At 41.8% G+C, this 23,090-nt stretch overlaps 1 protein-coding gene across 1 annotated transcript in view; it reads left to right on the plus strand.

The window, feature by feature from the left end:
* Window positions 1-21,438: 21,438 nt before the first annotated feature.
* HNF1B (HNF1 homeobox B) overlaps window positions 21,439-23,090 on the plus strand; it is a 56,150-nt gene continuing 54,498 nt past the window's right edge. The window contains exon 1 of the mRNA XM_075195723.1: window positions 21,439-21,931. Coding sequence (XP_075051824.1) covers window positions 21,594-21,931 — 338 coding nt within the window. The 5' untranslated portion in view covers window positions 21,439-21,593. The remainder of the gene's footprint in view (window positions 21,932-23,090) is intronic.

Consider the following 23,090-nt stretch of genomic DNA (forward strand, 5'->3'; position numbering starts at 1 on the left):
AATAAGTTTTTCCATTTTTTTGGGGTAAAATTAGATGCCTCGGATTATACTCGGGTCGACTTATACTCGAGTATATACGGTAATAATATAGCAATAGATTATATAATAATATTCTATTACAGTATTGAACACAGGGGCTGATTTATCAAAATGCAAAAAGGCCTTTTACTTTAAAAAGCAGAGATTTTTCCCAGCAAAAGGCTTGTTTTTGCTTCACCCTATATACTAATTAGGGATGTGCACCGGCGACTTTTGAGGTCTCGTGTTTTGTGTTTTGGATCCGGATTTTCGTTATTTTTGGGGTTCGGATTTGTCTCGCAAAACACTTGACGAAAGGTCTCGGTTCGGATTTAAGGTTTTGGATTCGGATTTTTTTTGAAAAAAACATAAAAAGTTTAAAAATCAAGTTTTTGGGCTTATTTTCACTCCTAGGCTATTATTAACCTCAATAACATTCAATAACAAGCATTTCCACTAATTTACAGTGTATTCTGAACACCTCACAATATAGTTATTAGTCCAAAACGTTGCAACAAGGTATCTTTCTGGACTGCGTAGAGGAGTGGGTCACCACAATATATATTAAAAACCCTGAACTTTTATAATTCGCACCAATAAATGTACCTGGACTGCGTAGAGGAGTGGGTCACCACAATATATATTAAAAACCCTGAACTTTTATGAATCGCACCAATAAATGTACCTGGACTGCGTAGAGGAGTGGGTCACCACAATATATTAAAAACCCTGAACTTTTATGAATCGCACCAATAAATGTACCTGGACTGCGTAGAGGAGTGGGTCACCACAATATATTAAAAACCCTGAACTTTTATGAATCGCACCAATAAATGTACCTGGACTGCGTAGAGGAGTGGGTCACCACAATATATATTAAAAACCCTGAACTTTTATGATTCGCATCAATAAATGTACCTGGACTGCGTAGAGGAGTGGGTCACCACAATATATATAATAAGAAAACCATCAACTTGTTTGATTCACACCAATAAATGTACCTGGACTGCGTAGAGGAGTGGGTCACCACAATATATATTAAAAACCCTGAACTTTTATGATTCGCACCAATAAATGTACCTGGACTGCGTAGAGGAGTGGGTCACCACAATATATATAATAAGAAAACCATCAACTTGTATGATTCGCACCAATAAATGTACCTGGACTGCGTAGAGGAGTGGGTCACCACAATATATATTAAAAACCCTGAACTTTTATGAATCGCACCAATAAATGTACCTGGACTGCGTAGAGGAGTGGGTCACCACAATATCTTAAAAACCCTGAACTTTTATGAATCGCACCAATAAATGTACCTGGACTGCGTAGAGGAGTGGGTCACCACAATATCTTAAAAACCCTGTACTTTTATGAATCGCACCAATAAATGTACCTGGACTGCGTAGAGGAGTGGGTCACCACAATATATTAAAAACCCTGAACTTTTATGAATCGCACCAATAAATGTACCTGGACTGCGTAGAGGAGTGGGTCACCACAATATATATTAAAAACCCTGAACTTTTATGATTCGCACCAATAAATGTACCTGGACTGCGTAGAGGAGTGGGTCACCACAATATCTTAAAAACCCTGAACTTTTATGAATCGCACCAATAAATGTACCTGGACTGCGTAGAGGAGTGGGTCACCACAATATATTAAAAACCCTGAACTTTTATGAATCGCACCAATAAATGTACCTGGACTGCGTAGAGGAGTGGGTCACCACAATATATATTAAAAACCCTGAACTTTTATGATTCGCACCAATAAATGTACCTGGACTGCATAGAGGAGTGGGTCACCACAATATATTAAAAACCCTGAACTTTTATGAATCGCACCAATAAATGTACCTGGACTGCGTAGAGGAGTGGGTCACCACAATATATATTAAAAACCCTGAACTTTTATGAATCGCACCAATAAATGTACCTGGACTGCGTAGAGGAGTGGGTCACCACAATATATATTAAAAACCCTGAACTTTTATGAATCGCACCAATAAATGTACCTGGACTGCGTAGAGGAGTGGGTCACCACAATATATATTAAAAACCCTGAACTTTTATGATTCGCACCAATAAATGTACCTGGACTGCCTAGAGGAGTGGGCACTGGGCACCACAATAAAATATATAAAAAACCTTCAACAGGTCTGCATTACACTACACATACGGCTGCTCCTCCATCCTCTCCATCATATACATGTTGGAGTTTTAGCGTGTGACAACCTCTTGTTTTTGATAATGTCAGTGCATTTTGAATATTTTTCAATTTGCCCCACACCACTGAATGTACTTTATCTATGATACGCATCTATCTATCTTGACTGCGTAGTGTGGTGGCCCCGGTACACAATTTGGTACCGAGGCCACAATATAATTAAAAAACCCTCCACGTGTCAGAATTCCACCAAAAAAGGGTATGGACTGCGTAGTGTGGTGGCCCCGGTACACAATTTGGTACCGAGGCCACAATATAATTAAAAAATTGGGCATCAACTGTCACCGTTGTTTAATATATGATACACCTAAATATGGACTGCACAGTGGAGTGGCCCCGGTAGTAAATTTGGTGCCGGGGCCACAATAAAATAAATACACCCTCAACTGGTCTGAATTACACCAAACAAGTATCTGGACTGCGTAGTGGGGTGGCCCCGGTACCCAATTTGATACCGGGGCCACAATACCTCCTCCAAACATGGTACAGACAATTCGTCATTGAGATCCCATCAAGTATGTTAAAGACAGGCAGGGTCGAAGTGTTATTGGTTGACTTTGTAAACCAAAAAACTGTCCCTGTTGCACATAGTCGTGCAATGAAGACTGACTTTTTCATTTAAAGGCACCATCTTTCAAGTGTAGTGTTTGTAAGTCTAAGTCATATTATACTTTTGGTAAAATTGGTTTATTTTGTTCCTCTTTATGGTAACTACTAATAGAATTAAAGTATTAAATAGAAGCGGCAGTTCCTCTTTATGGTAATTAGTAATAGAATTAAAGTATTAAATAGAATTAAAGTATTAAATAGAATTAAAGTATTAAATAGAATTAAAGTATTAAATAGAGTGGTATAGAGTTGTAGTGTGGTATAGATAGAGTGGTCCCCACAATATAATAATAAAACCCTCAACTGGTCTGAATTCCACCAAACAAGTATCTGGACTGCGTAGTGTGGTGGCCCCGGTACACAATTTGGTACCGAGGCCACAATATAATTAAAAAACCCTCCACGTGTCAGAATTCCACCAAAAAAGGGAATGGACTGCGTAGTGTGGTGGCCCCGGTACACAATTTGGTACCAAGGCCACAATATAATTAAAAAATTGGGCATCAACTGTCACCGTTGTTTAATATCTGATACACCTAAATATGGACTGCACAGTGGAGTGGCCCCGGTAGTAAATTTGGTGCCGGGGCCACAATACCTCCTCCAACTTCCAAGTGTAGTGTTTATAAAGACAGACAGCGTCGAAGTGTTATTAGTTGACTTTCTTAACCCTAAAATTGTCCCTGTTGCAAATATTCGTGCAATGGACAGTTACTTTTTTATTGAAAGACTCAAGCTTTCAAGTGTAGTGTTTATAAAATATAAACAACAATACAGTAGTTTTAGAGCACGTCAATACCTCTTGTTTTAAATTATGACACGGCATTTTACTTTTGGTTTAATTTCTTGAATTTTTTTAAATTTGGTTTTACTTTTTGAACATGGCAAACGACTGTTGATTGGTCATATAATGCAAAAAAAAAAGTTCCAAGATGGAATTGTCCTTGGGCCCTCACACCCACCCTTATGTTGTTGAAATAGGACATGCACACTTTAACAAACCAATCATTTCAGCGACAGGGCCTACCAAACAACTTTGGCTGAAATGATTGGTTTGTTTGGGCCCCCACACCAAAAAAGCTATTCATCTCTCCCTGTACAGACTAAACAGGCTCTACTGAGGCAAGATGTCGTCCTCATCCTCAACCTCTGATTCCTCTCCCCCTACAGTGTGTACTTCCTCCTCATCACACATTATCAATTCGTCCCCGCTGGACTCCACAACCACAGGTCCCTCTGTAGTATCTGGAGGGCAGTGCTGTACTTCATTGAGGAATTGATTTTTCATTTTTATAAACATCATTTTTTCAACGTTCTGAGGAAGCAACCTCCTTCGCCGCTCACTGACCAGGTTCCCCGCTGCACTAAAAACTCTTTCCGAGTACACACTGGAGGGGGGACAACTCAGGTAAAATAGAGCCAGTTTGTACAGGGGCTTCCAAACTGCCTTTTTTTCCTGCCAGTAACAATATGGACTGTCTGACATGTCTACTTGGATGGTGTCAGCAAAGTAATCATCCACAATTTTTTCTATTGTGACAGCATCCAATGCAGCGAGAGTAGACATGTCTGCAATGGTTGGCAGGTCCTTCAGTCCGGACCAGATGTTATCAGCATCCCCGCCAGTGCCTCTTTTGGGAAAACTGAGCTTTTTCCTCGCAGCCATAGATGTGGAAGAAAATGAGGGTGGAGCTGTTGGCATGTCACGGTCCTCTTCAGAGGACAATCTCCTGACCAGCAGGTCTTTGCACCGCTGTAGACTTGTGTCCGCCGGAAACAGAGACACATCATACGCTTTAAACCGAGGATCGAGCACGATGGCCAGAATGTATTCCTCTGACTTTAAAAGAGTGACCACCCTCGGATCCTGGCAAAGCGTACGAAGGGCTACATCCACAAGAGCTACATGCTTGGTGTAATCGCAATGGCTTACCAGCTCCTCCCTCACTTTCTCCAGCTGCTTCTGCAACAGCCTGATCAGGGGAATGACCTGACTCAAGCTGGCAGTGTCGGAACTGACTTCTCGTGTGGCAAGTTCAAATGGCTGCAGAACCTTGCACAACACGGAAATCAGTCTCCACTGCGCTTGACTGAGGCGCATCCCCACTCCTTTGCCTATGTCGTAGGTGGCTGTGTAGGCCTGAATGGCCTTTTGCTGCTCCTCCATCCTCTGCAGCATATAGAGGGTGGAGTTCCAGCGCGTCACAACCTCTTGTTTGAGGTGATGGCAGGGCAGGTTCATGCTTTTTTGATGTGCCTCTAGTCTGCGGTAGGCACTGGCTGAATGCCGAAAGTGTCCAGCAATTTTGCGCGCCACCGCAAGCATCTCCTGCACACCCCTGTCACTCTTGAGGTAATGCTGCACCACCAAATTAATGGTGTGGGCAAAACATGGGACGTGCTGGAAATTGCCCATATTTAATGCCCGCACAATGTTACTGGCATTGTCTGACACCACAAATCCCCATGAGAGTCTAAGTGGGGTAAGCCACTGGGAGATAATTTCCCTCATTTTCTCTAATATGTTGTCAGCGTTGTGCCTCTTATTAAAGCCTGTAATACACAATGTTGCCTGCCTTTGCACAAGCCGCCATTTTGTAGTTGCTGCTACTGATGCAGCTGTTGCTGTTGCTGCGGAAGGGGATGCATCTACCCAGTGGGCTGTCACAGTCATATAGTCCTTCGTTTGCCCAGAACCACTTGTCCACATGTCCGTGGTTAAGTGGACAGTGGGTACAACCGCATTTTTTAGAGCACTGAGGACACTTGATCGTACTTCTCTGTACATTTTTGGTATCGCCTGCCTAGTGAAGTGGAATCTCGACGGGATTTGGTACCGGGGACACAATACCTCCATCAACCCTCTAAATCCCACTCCACTGATGGCGGACACCGGGCGCACGTCTAACACCAACATTGCAGTTACAGCCGCAGTTATACGCTTTGCAATAGGGTGACTACTATCGTATTTGGTGGTCATGGCAAACGACTGTTGGACGGTCAATTGTTTTGTGAAAGACTTAGCGGTCTTACGACTTCCCCTCTGGGAAGATGACCGACTAACAGCAGCAACAGCAGCAGTGGCAGTAGTAGGCGTACCGCTGCAGGATTCCTCGGATGAATCCCGTATTGAGGAGGACTCAGTCTGGCTGCTGACTTGGGCTGCAGGACTGAATCTGATGGAGATTGTGGAGGAAGTTGACGAGGAGGGTGTTGCTGGTGTGTATCCAACTGGACCACGGGATTTAGGTGTCCCTGTACCGATGAGGGTCCTAGCCCCAGTTCCTGAACTAACCACTGAACTATGAAGGTTATTCAGGTGACGTATAAGGGAGGATGTTCCTAGGTGGGCAAGATCCTTACCCCTGCTTATTTGAGCTTTACATAAGCTACATATGGCCATACATTGGTTGTCTGGATTTGGATAAAAATAACTCCAGACCGAAGAGGTGCATTTTTTGGTCTTCTGACCAGGCATGACGATGGGCTTTTTCATCCCATGGACATCAGCTGTTTCCCCCCCTGGTGCCTCATTTACAATAACCACATCACCATCCTCATCATCAAGTTCCTCCACAGCGCCAGCTACATCATCAATAGCCTCCTCCCGAGCCACCTCTTCCCGTACAGTGATGGGAAGGTCAGGCTTGACAACCACCAACATCCTTGGACTCGCCTTGTGGATTTGTGATAATTTCTCTTTAGAAGGCAGAGTTGTTTGCTGTTTTGTTGCTGACAGCATAACTCTCTTCAATTTTTTGTAGGGGGGGGAGGAGGAGGAGGGCTAAGATCCGTGGGTGAAGCTGAACCACTAGTCATGAACACGGGCCAGCGCCTAAGCCATTCCTTGCCACTCCGTGTCGTAAATGGCATATTGGCAACTTTACGTTTCTCCTCAGATGATTTTAAGTTTCTCTTTTTGCTACTTTTTCTTAACTTGGGCTTTTTGGATTTTACATGCCCGGTACTACGAGATTGGGCATCGGGCTTGGAAGACGACGTTGATGGCATTTCATCGTCTATGTCATGACTAGTGGCAGCAGCTTCAGCATTAGGAGGAAGTGGGTCTTGATCTTTCCCTACTTTATCCTCCAAATTTTTGGTCTCCATTATATGTAGCACAAGATACTGCAGAATGTGTGAACTTGGTAATATTGCAGTACCAATGGACTTATACTGCTGTATTGGTTTTGCAAATTTGGTTATAATTATTATATATTTTTTTTTTTTTAAATTGTTTATTTTTTTTTACTTTTTTTTTATTTTTTAAAAACTTGGGAATAATGGGGAAATAACTATGCCCTTAGAAGCACAGAGCACAGGACACAGCACCACTGGACTGAACAGGACACGGCACAGGACCCAGCAGCACTACGGAACTCAGCAGGACAGAGCACAGGACACAGCACCACTGGACTGATACTGCAGAATGTGTGAACTTTGTAATATTGCAGTACCAATGGACTTATACTGCTGGATTGGTTTTGCAAATTTGGTTATAATTATTATATTTTTTTATTTTTTTTTTAATTTTTTATTTTTTTTTACTTTTTTTTTATTTTTTAAAAACTTGGGAATAATGGTGAAATAACTATGCCCTTAGAAGCACAGAGCACAGGACACAGCACCACTGGACTGAACAGGACACGGCACAGGACCCAGCAGCACTACGGAACTCAGCAGGACAGAGCACAGGACACAGCACCACTGGACTGATACTGCAGAATGTGTGAACTTTGTAATATTGCAGTACCAATGGACTTATACTGCTGGATTGGTTTTGCAAATTTGGTTATAATTATATATTTTTTTTTTTAATTTTTAATTGTAATTTTTTTTTTACTTTTTTTTTATTTTTTAAAAACTTGGGAATAATGGGGAAATAACTATGCCCTTAGAAGCACAGAGCACAGGACACAGCACCACTGGACTGAACAGGACACGGCACAGGACCCAGCAGCACTACGGAACTCAGCAGGACAGAGCACAGGACACAGCACCACTGGACTGATACTGCAGAATGTGTAAACTTTGTAATATTGCAGTACCACTGGACTTTTACTGCTGAATGTGTGAACTTGGTAATATTGCAGTACCAATGGGCTTATACTGCAGGATTGGTTGTGCAAATTTTGTGGTAATTAAAAAAAATTAAATTAGTTTTTGGTATTTTTTTAAATAACTTTTTTTTATTTTTTTAAACACAGGGGAATATTGGGGAAATAACTATGCCCTTAGAAGCACAGAGCACAGGACACAGCACCACTGGACTGAACAGGACACAGCACAGGACCCAGCAGCACCACTGACCTCAGAAGGACAGAGCACAGCACACAGCACCACTGGACTGATACTGCAGAACACAGCACAGCACAGCACAGCACAGCACAGCACAGAACTAAACAGCACAGCACAGAACTAAACAGCACAGCACGAGATCTACCAGGACAGAGGACCACCTAACACACCCTCCCTCTACCCTGATCAATGCCCGAGTGAAGATGGCGGCGACTAGCGGGGGAATTTATAGGATCCGAGTATCGCGAGATCCGACAACGGGATTATGAGTCAGAGCCTCAGTTTCAGATTTGAATTTGGCGCCAATACCCGGATCTGTCTCGGATCCGACTCGGATCGGCAACGTTCGGGTGGGCTCGGATTTCATAAATCCGAGTGCGCTCATCCCTAATACTAATATCGTTATTATTTGTTTCAGGGTTAACCTAAAACAAATAATATGAGGTGTGGTACTGGTAGGTGGAGCAGAGCACTAGGTTTCAATCTGACACCCAAAACTCAATTTCACTGTCCAGTCCGGGGGCCCCTCTGCCCAGCCTGCCCCTGCTGGTCAGCACGGGGCTGGATTCACTAGAGAGATCAGGTCTACAAAAGAATGTAGCACCCCCTACCCCCAACGTTAACCAGCTCTGTACTAAAAAAAAATAGGGGATAAAATGTTTTAAGTAGCAGATTCTGCAAGTCGACAATAATCGGCGACTTTGCAGAGGAGATTGCCTTTGTCGTTTTAAATTTCCCCTGCAAAGTGGCCGAATATTGGTGACTTGCAGAATTTGCTACTTAATACATTTACCCCTAGGTCTCTTGCCACACCCTTCGGCAGTGGGTGTGGGATAATAATAATAATAATAAATTAAATGTTAAAAATAATCTCGTCCCTGGTGCACTACAGGTCCCAGCACACCCAGGCTGACATTAAGTGTTTGGGCATGCTGGCGCTTGAACCAGCATACTCATGGCTGCCAGGTCATGCTGGCACTTGGAGAGCCACAAGTACCAGCATGCCATGGCATCCAGGGCCCGCTGTAACCTGAAAAAATGTAAATAAAACACAGACATAAGTGTAAATATATTTTAAGTTGAAATAAAAACACCCCTACTTAACCCTCCTTGACCCTCTTTATTTCTCACATAAGATCAGGCTCTTCATCTGTAATAAATCCAGGGGTCCTTGACATGGCAAAATAAAAAACCCTCATACGTGACACAATTCTAGCTCCTAAGAGCTCCCGCAGGAAATGAGCTTTTAGCATCAGTACGGTCATATGGAGGAGGTGTTGTCTCCTGTCAGGGCCATCTTTTCCATTGGGCACGATGGGCAGGTGCTTGGGGGCCCCACGGGCAAGGGGGCCCCATAGGCAGGGCTCTTAATTAGAATAAATAATCCTGCAAAAGAAAAAACCTGCAAGAAAAACCTTCAAGGGTCACTGAGCAAGTACATCTATCTATCTCTATATATCTATATCTATATCTGTATCTCTATACATCTATATTATATATATATATATATATATATATATATATATATATATATATATATATTGTTATGTGCGTATTGTCGCTAACCAATAACGGTTGTCGAACCTCGATTTGTGTTTCCAACGCACAAAGATTAATTCGCAAATAGTAGAATAATATGCTCAAGCGAAGTGATAATAAATACAGCCGTTACTTATCGCAGGCGCTCTGGATCCAGTGTGCAGCATTCAATCCTGAAGTCTGGGGACAAGATGTCTGAACACTAGATGTGAAGCTGCTGCTTATATACACACTAAAATACAGTAACACAATGAAGATGGTATAGCTTGCATCTATTGGTCCAGGTCTCAGGAAGGTCCAAGGGGTTGTCAATCATTGGCTAGTTCATCCTAAGGAATCCAAAGGAGGGGGTCACCTCTCCAGGGGGTATGCTCGGCTCTTCCCGCCAAGATTCCTTAGTCTTAAGTAGTTCATAATTCCCTATCATTCATAACTTGTGTATGCACTCTGCGATTCCCTCGCAGAGTGAACCAAACAGTAGGATATGTAAAGAGGTTTATTATGATACCACTCATGATATGATTCCTTCAACCTGTTCCGTGTATTTCACTAATATGCATGTAACTCTAATATAACATATAAATACTACTATATTTCGACATAACTGACTATGTGTTGCAACTACCATTAATGTGTTCTATTTTATAACTATGCGTGTTTGTGCGAATGTATGGTAAAAGACCTATTACTGTTGCTGTCACGTGTAGTGGATGCGTACGCCCTTTCACGCCGTAGCGTGCCCTTGTACGTCGATGCGTACCGTACGCATCTTTTCAGACAAAAACAACCAAGTTTGCTCGACTTTAATTGAAATGACTTTATCCAATTTGCTGACTTCGACAATATATATATATATGTAGGGGCCCCGGTGCACTGCTTTGCCCGGGGGCCCATAATGTTCTTAAGATGGCCCTGTCTCCTGTGCTCACAGCTGTGCTACTGGTTCATAAATGACACCTATTATGTTTATCTATGTTAATAATTACTTGCTACTTGTTAGTCTATGTATTCTACCTTTTTCTTTTGACCAGTATATTGATGTGCAGATCTGGTTGTTTAGCTCATTCACTCAATTACAGTATTTGTGAGCAGGGCCATAATGTATCGATCTGGTCATTAGAATGGTGGTCTGACTGACCATATTGTACAGGAGAGGATGCACTTAATACTTCCAGGTCATCTGTTAACCTCCCAAACATGTCAGTGGGGGCCAATGGTCACCTGGTTTTCCATTTTGTACAAACCTGGTTATTCAGAATGACTGTTAGGAGATACATTCACTGTAGGGTATAAAGCCAGTTTTTATCGTTGTGACATCACCACAGCTAATGTCAGTAGTTAGTTGGTCGTTTTCACTATATTTATTTTAGTTGAGATGAAGTAGCTCAAGGCAGTGGCAGTTTGTCTACATAGACGCTATACACTAAAAACTAAATTGCAAGCTCGATTTAGGCCATAACATACTGCAGCAATTGGGGATAAGGTTTGGTACACTAACAACGACCAGGAGTAAGGGATGTGGTGGGTATATAAAAGTTGTATACTTGGTCCTGCTGTCATCCCATGTAAATACATGGCATATGGCTCTTAGCATGCTCCAATTTTGTCACACTCATAAAGCGGACAAAACAAAACTAGCACCAGTAGAGGAATCAGAAGAGTAAATTCAATAAATTTTGAAATGCATATAGAGATGATATTTGGTGATCGGGATCATGCAATAAGCTGTGAAATATGTTTACTACAGGAGCTACAGAAGAATACAATAGTAGTTCAAATTAGACACTTGAACCAAATTGTAAAACACAAAGCCATTTTGCTTGTGCTACTATACCCAATACACAATTTAATGATTGGATTTTGTAATGGAGGTGCTTGTGGGAAAAGTGCAGCGCAACATTAGTCACAGTGATATCTTGAGAGGGCCTAAGCATTGACCCATGTCCTTACTCCTGCATGGCTTAATATCCTGATGCTTCTCTCAATAGTGCACAACGTGAAGGGAAGAGAAAGGGTCAAATTGGAAAGTTTGATCTCACCACAGTTGCACCTATGATTTGCATAGTTGTCAAATGTTTTTAACTGTACAAAGATTTTTCACTGGAAGATTCTGACTCTAACAATTTCCTTGTTTTGTTTTTTTTTTACTAATTTCCTAGCAAAAATACTTTTGCTTAAATCATGTAATTTTCAATATCTGTTTCATGCTATGTGTTGAATAATTTAGGTTGTATTTAATGATGAACATTTGAAATACTGTATATTAGCATTATGGGTCATGTGGGGAGTGTCAGTGTTGCTAGTGACCTGTTTTTCACATGTATTGGACCTACTCTAACCTACTCTGCATTAAAATGTTCCTGAAAAATGTTTTTAAATGTTATTAACTTGTAAATTGTGTGAAAAAGTATGTCATACACGTGTAAATTGTTGAAGTCGTAAAATTGGATGAACGAAAGTATATTGGTTAATATTGTTTTGCCGTGCGCTTGCGATCAGTACACAGCGCAATCGCGCGTTAAAATACGCATGCACATGCTCGCACTCTAACATTTAGTTATTTAAATATTTCATATTCATATTGGTTCCGTTCTACAGTGATTTATGAGCAGATAGTATTTAGTTTATTATTAGTTTATATATTATGATTATATGTACACTTTAGTGTTACTTGAGGTTCAGGTTGCAGGAACTGTGTCATGTTTAGTATAATTTTAATCCCTATTCATCAGCAGTTGTCCGGTTCATTCGCCGAAGAGATTGCACATTGCATACTCTAGTTATTGATGTTAGGGAATAAATGATCAGAGTGATACCAACTGTAAAATGCTAATAGACTAGTTGAAACTGGAGTCTTGGCAGGAAAGTCAGAGCACAACCCCTGGAGAGATGACCCCCACCTTTGGATATTTTGGTTTGAACTGCCCTATGACCTGCAGCACACTGGACCCTCCTGACACCTGGACCATTCGAAGCAAGCCACACCATATGCATTGTTTTCACTGTAACACTGAGTGTATATAATACAGCTCTAGCTGGTATTAGCCCAATATTCTCTGACCACAGTATTCTGGAGTGAAGTACTGTAAGCTGGTACCAGTGGCGTGCAGCTTAGCAAGTGCATGCGGGCACGATATGTATGTAACTTTTGGCATTGGCTGTACTGTATTATAATTATGTATTGAACTGCTAAATTTTGCATCTGCTTAAATAAATTACTTTGTGCTTTGGAAACACAACACAATCACTTAGACAATGCTTATTTGAAAACGACAGAATTACTTTAATAAAATAAACTGGGATGGAGCACAGAGTAAACACATGTGTGTTAATTGTATCCTGGATGCTAGTTATTGGCTGAATGTGTAGGTTAACAGCTGTTGTCTTGGTCTTTGTAAAACCAGGGCTGTAACAAGGGGAGTGCGGCCGGTGTGACCGCCCAGGGCATCCGCCATTTGCCCCAATCACACCCCTCCTGGAATTTATGTGATGCTGCCACAGAACAGCACCTTCCCACCCCCTGGACACAGACTGCAACGCACCTCCTGCAGTATCGCTATGCTGATGATGTGAAGAGGAGCCAGCAAGGAGGGAAGCTGAAAAGAGACCCAAGGTATGTTCAAAGAGCGGAGGAGAGGTGAAGCGGATGACAGAAGGAGAGGGGGAGCGGATGACAGGGGGGAAAGTGGGAGCGGAGGAGAGGGGGAGCGGATGACAGGGGGGAGAGGGGGAGCAGAGGAAAGGGGGAGCAGATGACAGGGGGGAGAGGGGGAGCAGAGGAGAGGGGGAGCGGATGACAGGGGGGAGAGGGGGAGCAGGGGAGAGGGGGAGCGGATGACAGGAGGAGAGAGGGAGCGGGGGGGAGAGGGGGAGCGGATGACAGGGGGGAGTGGGGGAGAGGGGAAGCGGATGTCGCTGACAGGAGGTGAGGGGGAGCGGATGACAGGAGGAGAGGTGGATTGGCTGACAGGGGGAGAGGGGGAGTGGATGTCGCTGACAGGAGGTGAGGGGAAGTGGATGACAGGGGGAGAGTGGGAGCAGAGGAGATGGGGAGCGAATGTCGATGACAGGAGGAGAAGAGGAGCGGATGACAGGGGGAGAGGGGGAGCTGAGGAGAGCGGGAGCGGATGACAGGAGGAGAGGGGGAGCAGATGACAGGAGGAAAGGGGGAGCGGATGACAGGAGGAAAGGGGGAGTGAAGTTAGGTTGGTAATTGGCATTTTTATCTTAGCCATAAAGTTTACATCTGTTAGCTTTGACCAGTGGTTCCCAAAGTGTGCGCCTTGGCTCTCTGGGGTGCTGCGGCACTGTCACAGGGGTGCCACGGCCGCCCTTGCAAAAGAGAAAGAAGAAAAAGAAAAAGAAAAAAAAGAGAGAAGAACTTACCAATCCAGCGCCGGATCCTCCTCCTCACTGTTCTCAATGACTGCCGGGCGTGGCGTCATCACGTCCGACTGTGTCAGTGAGGAGCAGCAGCAGAGAGGACATCAGGAAAGAAGACAGCAGAAAATGAGGAAAGAAGGTAAGTAAAGGAACAGAGAGTGAAGGGGAACAGAGTGTGAGATGCTGGAGGGGGGGACAGAGAGAGATGCTGAAGGGGGGGACAGAGAGAGATGCTGAAGGGGGGGGCAGAGAGATGCTGGAGGGGGGGGCAGAGTGAGAGCTGATGAAGAAGGGAACAGAGTGAGAGCTGATGAAGAGGGGAACTGAGTGAGAGCTGATGAAGAGGGGGACAGAGTGTGAGATGGTGAAGAGGGGGACACAAAGTGTGAGATGGCGAAGGGGGACACAGAGTGTGAGATGGCGAAGGGGGACACAGTGATTTGATGAAGGGGATACAGAGTGATATGGTGAAGGGGCGCAGTGATATGATGAAGGGGAACAATGTGATGGTGAAGGGGCCTAAATACATCTTACGTTATTTTGACCCAACTACCTAAAGAAAGGGACTACCCTGTAATTATTTTGGCGTAGGGGTGCCTTAGAAAAATTATGGTGACCCCAAGGGTTCCTCAAACTGAGAAAGTTTGAGAACCACTGGCTTAGGCAATGATGCTGTATGGACTGAGCTGCTGTTTTGCAGATAAAAATTGGTATCTGCAAGTGATTTTGTCCTTTGAGAATTTTTAGTACACATAATAAATGGTATACTATTATGTCTGTTATGAGTTAAATCGCTAGGACAGTTTGCAGGTTAATGTCAGAGATTTTTTCTTATTTTTTTGAGGAGGAGGGGTGTTGGTGGAGGAGTGGGGGGGGGGGTGTGGTGGGGTACCAGTGGTGTCTCGCTCGCCCAGGCCACTAAAATGTCTAGTTACGGCTCTGTGTAAAACCTCACACAAATTGTGTAAAGACAATATAGAATTGAAGAAGACTGTGCTAGAAACCTACATGAATCAATAAAAACAAATTTTCAGATAATGATAATTCAATGTAAACAAATTTGGAATTGCATGTGTCCATATACAGTATATATCCATATATATTTAATGTGACTAGTCAATATGAATCAATACATATGCAAACCTCCCTCACACATTGCCTCCCAAAACCCACTACTCCACAGTTCTGAGTGCAGATGGCAATAGGCCAAAATACAATTTAAAAGTATCTAAATGATCACAACATAATTTGTCTGTTAACCCCTAAACAGTGTTTACATAACATATACGTCATAGTAGGTGTAGTCCTAAAAATCACATCAATGAAACTGCTGAGAAATTTTGTACTCCAGGGAAGAATGCAGACTTTTCCCCACTCCATAAAAGAATAAATACCTATAATGTCTGTTAGTTCAGTACCTGCCCCTTATTTGTTTCCTCAGCAAGCCCTATGTTCTGTGATCATGCTACCATGCTTCACAATACACATGCAAACTTGGTTTTCCCAAGTGTTATTAGGTGTTTTGTAAGACAGAATATGTTAGTGTGTGCTTAGACATTTAGGGGTGATATTAATATTATATGATTATTATGTGTGAGCAGCAACCCATCATTGGCCAATCATGCAAATTGTGCCACATGGAATCTAGCCATCTCTCAAGTTTGGCCACATAGAAGTGGTCAAGTTGGACACATATCTGGGTGTTTGGCATTAGGCTCAACATACAGATCTTAACTCTGCCAGCTTTAGTAATATATGAATATGTGTGTGAAATAAAATAATGTAAGACATGGAATGTAAGCTATTGCTGGGAAAAAAATCTGTATTCTATACTCTTTGCTGCTGTCTATCACCTTTCCACTACATTATTTAATTCGCTATGCTGATACAGTAAAACTTCCAATGTTTCGCTATTGCAGAATGCTGACGAGAAAGACAAAGTTGTCTACTATCTGTATACAGTATATATATATATTAAATATCTGTTTACAAACAAGATATACTTGTATTGATCTACATGTGTATATATGTATATTTGTTGACAAGTTTGTTTGGGATATAAACAGAAAAAGATTGAAAACAATCATAAATGGATTAGTGCTAGTCTAGGGGGTAAATCATACTTACCAACTACTTACTCTTTCCCTTCGATAGATCCAAGAGGGGAGGTGAAGTCTGAGTTCGGAGGGGAGCGGGAGGCAGCTACTCGCGTCATTTTAGCCCAACCCCAGAAATGCATATGAGAGGTCAGGAAAACAGAATGGGGACTGTGTCAAGAGGGAGGTTTCCGAGTCCTGGCCATCTGGAAAGGTGCTCTCCCGTATGTGGTTACTACTGGGAATGAGCATAAGGTGGACAGGTGTGTGGCCACAGCACCTGTGATCCTCGGAGTTCATGGGATGGGCATGGCATCTGTGGATTTGGAATTGGGGAACAAAGTGGTGGTTTGGGAACAAAGTGGTGTCTGTGACCAGGCTGGCATGGAGTTGCCTGGTACGCCTGTCCACTAAAATTCTATACAGTAAAAGCTTTGGCCATTGTCTTCCCACAACACTGTGGGATGTTATTATTGCTTACTTCACATAGGGCTTTAGTTTAAAAGAGGTTAGATGCATACACAATCTGTGGACATGTAAAAATACGTAAAATGTATCAGCATACTGAACGCAGCATTGTCACCTTAGAATAGGTATATTTCATTTTGGACAAGTACACTGAAATTAAATATGACCAATACTTGCTCCATTTTTTTATTGTGTCAGGGTTGCTGACTAAGTATGTTCTATGCACTCCAGCATTGGGATCAACCCAGAGCCGTAACTAGAAATTTTAGTGTCTGGGTGAAGAAGGAGAATTGACATCTCAAGATAGAGTCCTATGGACATCAGCACCACTGGAGAAGTGCCTCTGTGTCCAGAGCAGGGACCCCATTGCAAAGCGTCAGTGTGCATGAGCAACTTTAGGTGAGCAATTGCAGTAGCCACTAGGGTCAGATCCTCCATTAGTCAGCAGTGTTAGGTTGTCGGCTAAGGAGATTTTAGTTAGTTTAGTTGGGGTAGGGGGTTCACCAGTGTTAACCAATACAGTGACTGATAAGATGAGGTAATTTACTGACAGTCATAACTAGACATTTTAGAGCATAGGGCAAGCGAGAACACTGCCTCTCTCTCATCTCCGATCTTGGTAGATACGATAGTAAGGGACTTGGTCATCCCACTGAGGGCACATGCTTAGCCCTTTACCAGCACCAAACTGCCCTCTAATTACCTGCCTGGACTCCATCCATTCTCCCCTTTGTGACCTGTAATTGATCTTTGTGCACTCTGAGCTGAAGCCAAGAGGAGGGGTAGTATAGCTGAGCAGGCTGCACCCACCCATGCAGCCCCAGTAGTATAATATAATAGAAATCATAGTGATGCAAAATAAAAAAAATGAAGCAATTAATCCTGTAGTGACACCTACACAACCCAGTAACTTTGCGGGCTGGACATGGGCACATGTTGCCCCACCATGGTTATGGCTCTGCAACTGCTCTCTAAAAATAAACAAAATCATTTCTAGCAGCTGCAATGTCTTACTTTTCCCACAGTAAATGCAATTTCAATGCTTATACTGTTACTTTGTTGACAGTAAAAGTTTCTGATAAAGTGCTATATTTTCCTTGCACTGTGCATTAATATTTACTAGTAATGATAAGGGGACTGATTCATCTTCTCACGCAACCTGCATGCAACTTGTATTTTAAAATGAGCATGGAACTTGAGTGTAGTTTTAACTGTATTCAAATATAAGTGGATCTCAAGAAACGTTTCCATTTGTATCCGGGTATAAATATGCTCTGGCTAAACGTTGCTTGGTGTATGTAGATAGAGAGAACAGAATGCAGGATACGCACATGCATAAGTAAAATATAAATGCACATTAGAACGCTTGCACACAAAAAATGTATAAAATAAATTAACAACTTCCAATACTATAATCATTAATAATAATAATCGAAAAAAACATTATTTTAACATTAAATCCAGAACTCAGGATGCTATACAATGCATTTTATAGTCTATCTTTTATGCATATAATTTTTTTGTGCAGGTATTGGCACGCATACGTGTAGTTTTTAAAACAAAGACTAAGCTGTGTTAGTCATCACTATCAGTTGGCACTTACACCTGCCCTGTAGCTGGTGCAAATGATATGACTAAAAAGCATGTACATAAAAGAAGCCCAAGACTTGAATAGACTGCATCTGCGTTGGCATCCCTTTTCTGTACATTGCCTATGTTCATCCTACTCTCCCCTCCCCCATTCTACCCTTCAAGTCTTAGGCAGTTGTAAGTGTCAATTGCTCTCAGACATGAATTGCATGCACTTGCCTTCATTGGTGTAAAGTCTGTTTCTGAACTATATGTGCAGAACTATTTCATGCGAGATACGGCACGCAAAGAGATCTACATCCGAAGATTAATCAGGGTCAAAATGTCTAAACAGACATATGGAGTACAGTAAGTCTAGTACAGAGCTCCTGAGCCTCTTCTTAAAATGTTTACCCATGTGATGGCAAATATTTACCAAGTACTTGTCACGAGCCGCGGCGGCCACGGGCACCGCCGCGACTCAGTTCCTGTTTCTTTTGACGTCCCGGCTGTCACTATGGCAACCTGGACGTCACTTCCGGAAATCCGGCCCGACCGTTGCCAGGGCAACGGCCGGAAGCCGAGAACTTTACCCAAGCGCTCTGGGCGCAATAAACAGCTGGGCACATGCGCAGTCTAGCGCAACCTATAGGAATTAATCAGGCAGGGGCTGTGACTTGTTTCAGAGCTAGGCTCTGATTGGCTAGCAGGGGTATTTAGGGCAGTGAGGACTGAGCCTCACTGCCGGTTATAGCGTTCTGTTCTCAGTTCTGCTACCTGCTTGTGCTCCCTGTTTGGTTACCATACCGTTGATTGACTACCTGTGTTTGACCTCTGCTTGTTCCTGGACCTTTGAACCCTCGCTTCTGACCCTGACCATTTGCCTGAACTCCGAATTTTGCTCCTTTCGCTTGTGCACCTGACCTTTCGCCTGTCCCTGGATTTCGTACCTGTGCTAGTGTCCTTTTGACCTTGGATCCCTTCCTCACTTCGGCCTGCCAATCACTCTCTCCTGGGTTCTCCTTTAAGTCAGTACACGTTACTCGACCCTCGGTCGGCCCGCAGCCAAGTCTGTCCCCACCACTAGGGGCTCCAGCGAATACCGGGCCTTCAGAGTAGTTCCCGAGTTTCACTGTACTGGCTTGGGAGTTCCTAACAGTACTCCCCTAAAGTATGTTTGTTTATACTAAGTACCCTAATATATATATAAATGTATACAAAGTACCCTGTGAGTAAATGTATACCAAGCCACTCATTATGCATTTAAATGTTTTAAAAATAACATTTCCTATTAGTTTTGTATATATTTTATTATTTACTCATGTGTTTACTGTTATCTTGAGTTATATTTAGCAGCCTAAAGTACCCCTTGAATCTATCTGAGATGTACCACAGGCTTGAAAGCTAGGGTATTGCATATTATTTGAAGGTCTGGCTTTGTGTTGGGCAATGTGAGCAAAACTGCAATACCATTAAGCACACACTGCAGTACATGACACTGGGTGTGATTCAGAGATGGACATAATAGTTTTTAATTTGTGTATAGCAAACTTGCCTCTGCACACTTACATTTTCACATCTGTATTTGGATTTTGTTTAGGCCCAGAATGAATGCTTCAAAAGTAATGTTTGTACAGATACATGTATGGAAAAATATTGATGCACATCAAAGGACTTACTTGTGTCCAAGTGCTTATAGTTCTCCACTGGCATGTGAACCAGATCCTGATTAATAACCCATGGGGACCTAGGCAGGATATTGGTTTACTGCTTACTCCATCCGTTTATCAACATACAACACATAAAAATGGGTTGGTGTGATACGTGTCCCTTAGTGCCCACTGGATCCTAGGTATGAGCCTAGTTTGCCTATCGGATGTTTCTGATACTAAGGCCCCTGCTCTGCCTCTCGAGGCACTGCAAGTGTCAGATACACACAGCTGAAAATGACTCCACAGGTAGTGTAAATGTTGGGTGCGAGACGCGTAATTACATGGCACAAAAACACTTGTGTCTAACTCTAAATTATGCCCATTATGTCAAAATAGCATAAATTCAGTTGCCATTGACTAGTAAATAACTCGTAGTAATACCCTATTTGTATTTATCTGTAGGAAACGAGTAGTATCAATGTAAGTGATAGAGTAAGATTACCTGTAGAAAAGACAAGTGGCATTGCCACTGTGTTAAAGTTATCAATTGTTTGCAAGGAAAAAAAATCAGTGTGTATTGTTTGGATGATTCTGTTCTGCTAACACGTGCATACTCTGAAAAGGTCACTAACAAGAACCCGACCAATAGGGTCATCTCTTCACTTGTGCACTTTATATTCACAATGCACTTAGAATAGAATTGATGTCCTACAGGGTATTGTTTAAGCAATCCGTTTGAACATGGTGTATGTCAGGATAACATAATTACTGATAACCTTATTAAAGGAACTTTAATGATTGAGAACAGTATTACTATTTTATCCTCTATTTCACTTACAAGATTAAATCTACATGTACAAACTCTACACATTGTGGTCAGTGAAATGTAAAACTTATTCCCCATGAAAATAAGCCGTTTACAAATCACTGTAACTACGGCCACCATAGCCTACAGTTAGTACTTACCCGAAAATAGCTATAATTAATATATGTGTATATGTATATATATATATATATATATATATATATATATATATATATATATATATATATATATATATATATATGCTACATCAGTTTGCACTGATTATTGGACCATAGACACCTATACAGAAATATCTACATGAGAAGCAGTGTTCTTTGTATAAAGACATTTCCATTAAGCGATCAAATCGACACAAACACATTTGAAACAGAAAAACAAGATTCTCCTTAATTTTTGGCAAATATAATATACGTTGACCATTTTTCTTAGCGTGTATTATATTTATCAGACCTGGTGCAATGTTCGTGTACATCTGCTAGTACAGCGAATTCAGGTGCAATAATGTTTGAATGAAGACAATCTGATGGAAAGCCGTGAATAAAGTGTTTTCTCTCTCGTTTTGCACTTGGTGGTTTCTTGCTTAACAAGTCCAAAGTTCAACTAAAGTTTGACCGATAAACAGAGCCAATAAATGAATGTGTTGTCACCAGCATAAACAGGGCAAATGAGCCCAGCCTCCATTCTCCTCCTTTCATTGCACTCTGTATGATTGTGCTGCCTTCCCACTCATTTGCATGTGTTATATTGCCCGATGGAGGAGAGCATGGCTAGTTAGAAGGCGCAGGCCCTTTGCAGAAGGTTTTCTACGTATTTTCTGTAAGCACCAGAAGAACAGGTGTTAAGTGCCAAGGGGATTTCTTTTTTTTGCCTTCACTTTTTCCCTCCCTCCCCTATCCTTGTAAAATGGTTTCCAAATTATCCTCTCTACAGCAGGAACTACTCAATGCTCTCCTAAATTCTGGAATAACTAAAGACGTTCTGATCCAAGCACTGGAAGATATCATTCCCACACCCAGCTTTGGGGTGAAGCTGGAAAACATGCAGATGTCTCCAGTGCACGATCCTGACACCAAGCCCGTCTTCCACACACTCACAAATGGACACCACAAGGGCAAACTGTCTGGAGACGAAGGCTCGGAGGATGGGGAGGACTTTGACACCCCACCAATCCTCAAGGAACTTCAGTCTCTTAACACGGAGGAGGCGGCCGAGCAAAGAGCCGAAGTGGACAGAATGTTAAGGTAAGGAGTAAAAGTGCTTAGAGTTATTACGATTATTATTTTTTAATTTTTTTATTTATTTTATTTCTACAAAAACTTGCTTCAAAATATTATTCCGAGTCCGGTCTCATACAGTAACCTCATGAGTTTGTGCTACTAGAAACTAAATATGTCTGCAGGGACATACATTGCATTCACTTTAGATTTATGTACACGTTTTTAAAAGTCACACAGTCCCCTTTCTGTGACACAAACATATATTTTGAAATGTTTAGAAACTTGATGTAACAATACATTATGTTAAATTCCAGGTAGAATGGCAACATTATGCTTAAATAACTTTGTCGCACTACTGTCTGTTTATTATTAAGTATTGCTACATTTGTTGTCTAGATTATTTTACCTGTCTGCTGCTTTATATAAAATAAAGTTATATTTTGTTTCTGCAAATTGTACCGGCAGTAACAAAACACCTTATTTATCAGGATAGCTGCTCGTTATCTGAATTGTGTGCAATAGCAACGAGGCAGGTATTAGGAATCAGGGTATTTATTAAGGGTTTAAAATATATGATACTGTGCGGTCTGTTTAAACATCACACTTTCACATAGGCAATTAATGATGATGATAATAATAATAATAATAATAATAATAATAATAATACTAATAATAAAAAAAAAGTCTATATTGATTACAACATTTGTGGTAATAAAATGCATGCCAATTGAACTTCATGTATTATTTTTAGTAGTGTACTTGCGACAGGTATTTCTACTAAAATCATATTTTGCTAGAAATTTACATTGCTCTTAGATTCTAATATATCAATATAGGCGAATACGCTTTAAACATAAATCAGGTATATATGTAATAAAACTATGAATGGAAACACATTTAATTTATGTAGCATGCTGTGGTTTGTATAGTAAACTGCATGCAATTCCACCGATACCTGTCAAAGTAAGAAGTTTCCCTAGTTAGTACTGCTACCAAGCTGTGGGGTCGTATGTGGTTGTAATTCTGTAAAACTTGGAGAGAAAGTTAAATCTTCGGTACCTGCAGGTGTTACAGACATGGATGTGCATCAGCAACTTTAAAGAGCTGAAACAATATTCTCCACTCAGGAAATGTATCAAAGCAGTTGTCGCTGAGTTTTTCGTTACCTAAGAATATGGCTAAG

This window comes from Mixophyes fleayi, chromosome 2, assembly GCF_038048845.1.
Source record: "Mixophyes fleayi isolate aMixFle1 chromosome 2, aMixFle1.hap1, whole genome shotgun sequence".
NCBI classification, from domain to species: Eukaryota; Metazoa; Chordata; class Amphibia; order Anura; family Limnodynastidae; genus Mixophyes; species Mixophyes fleayi.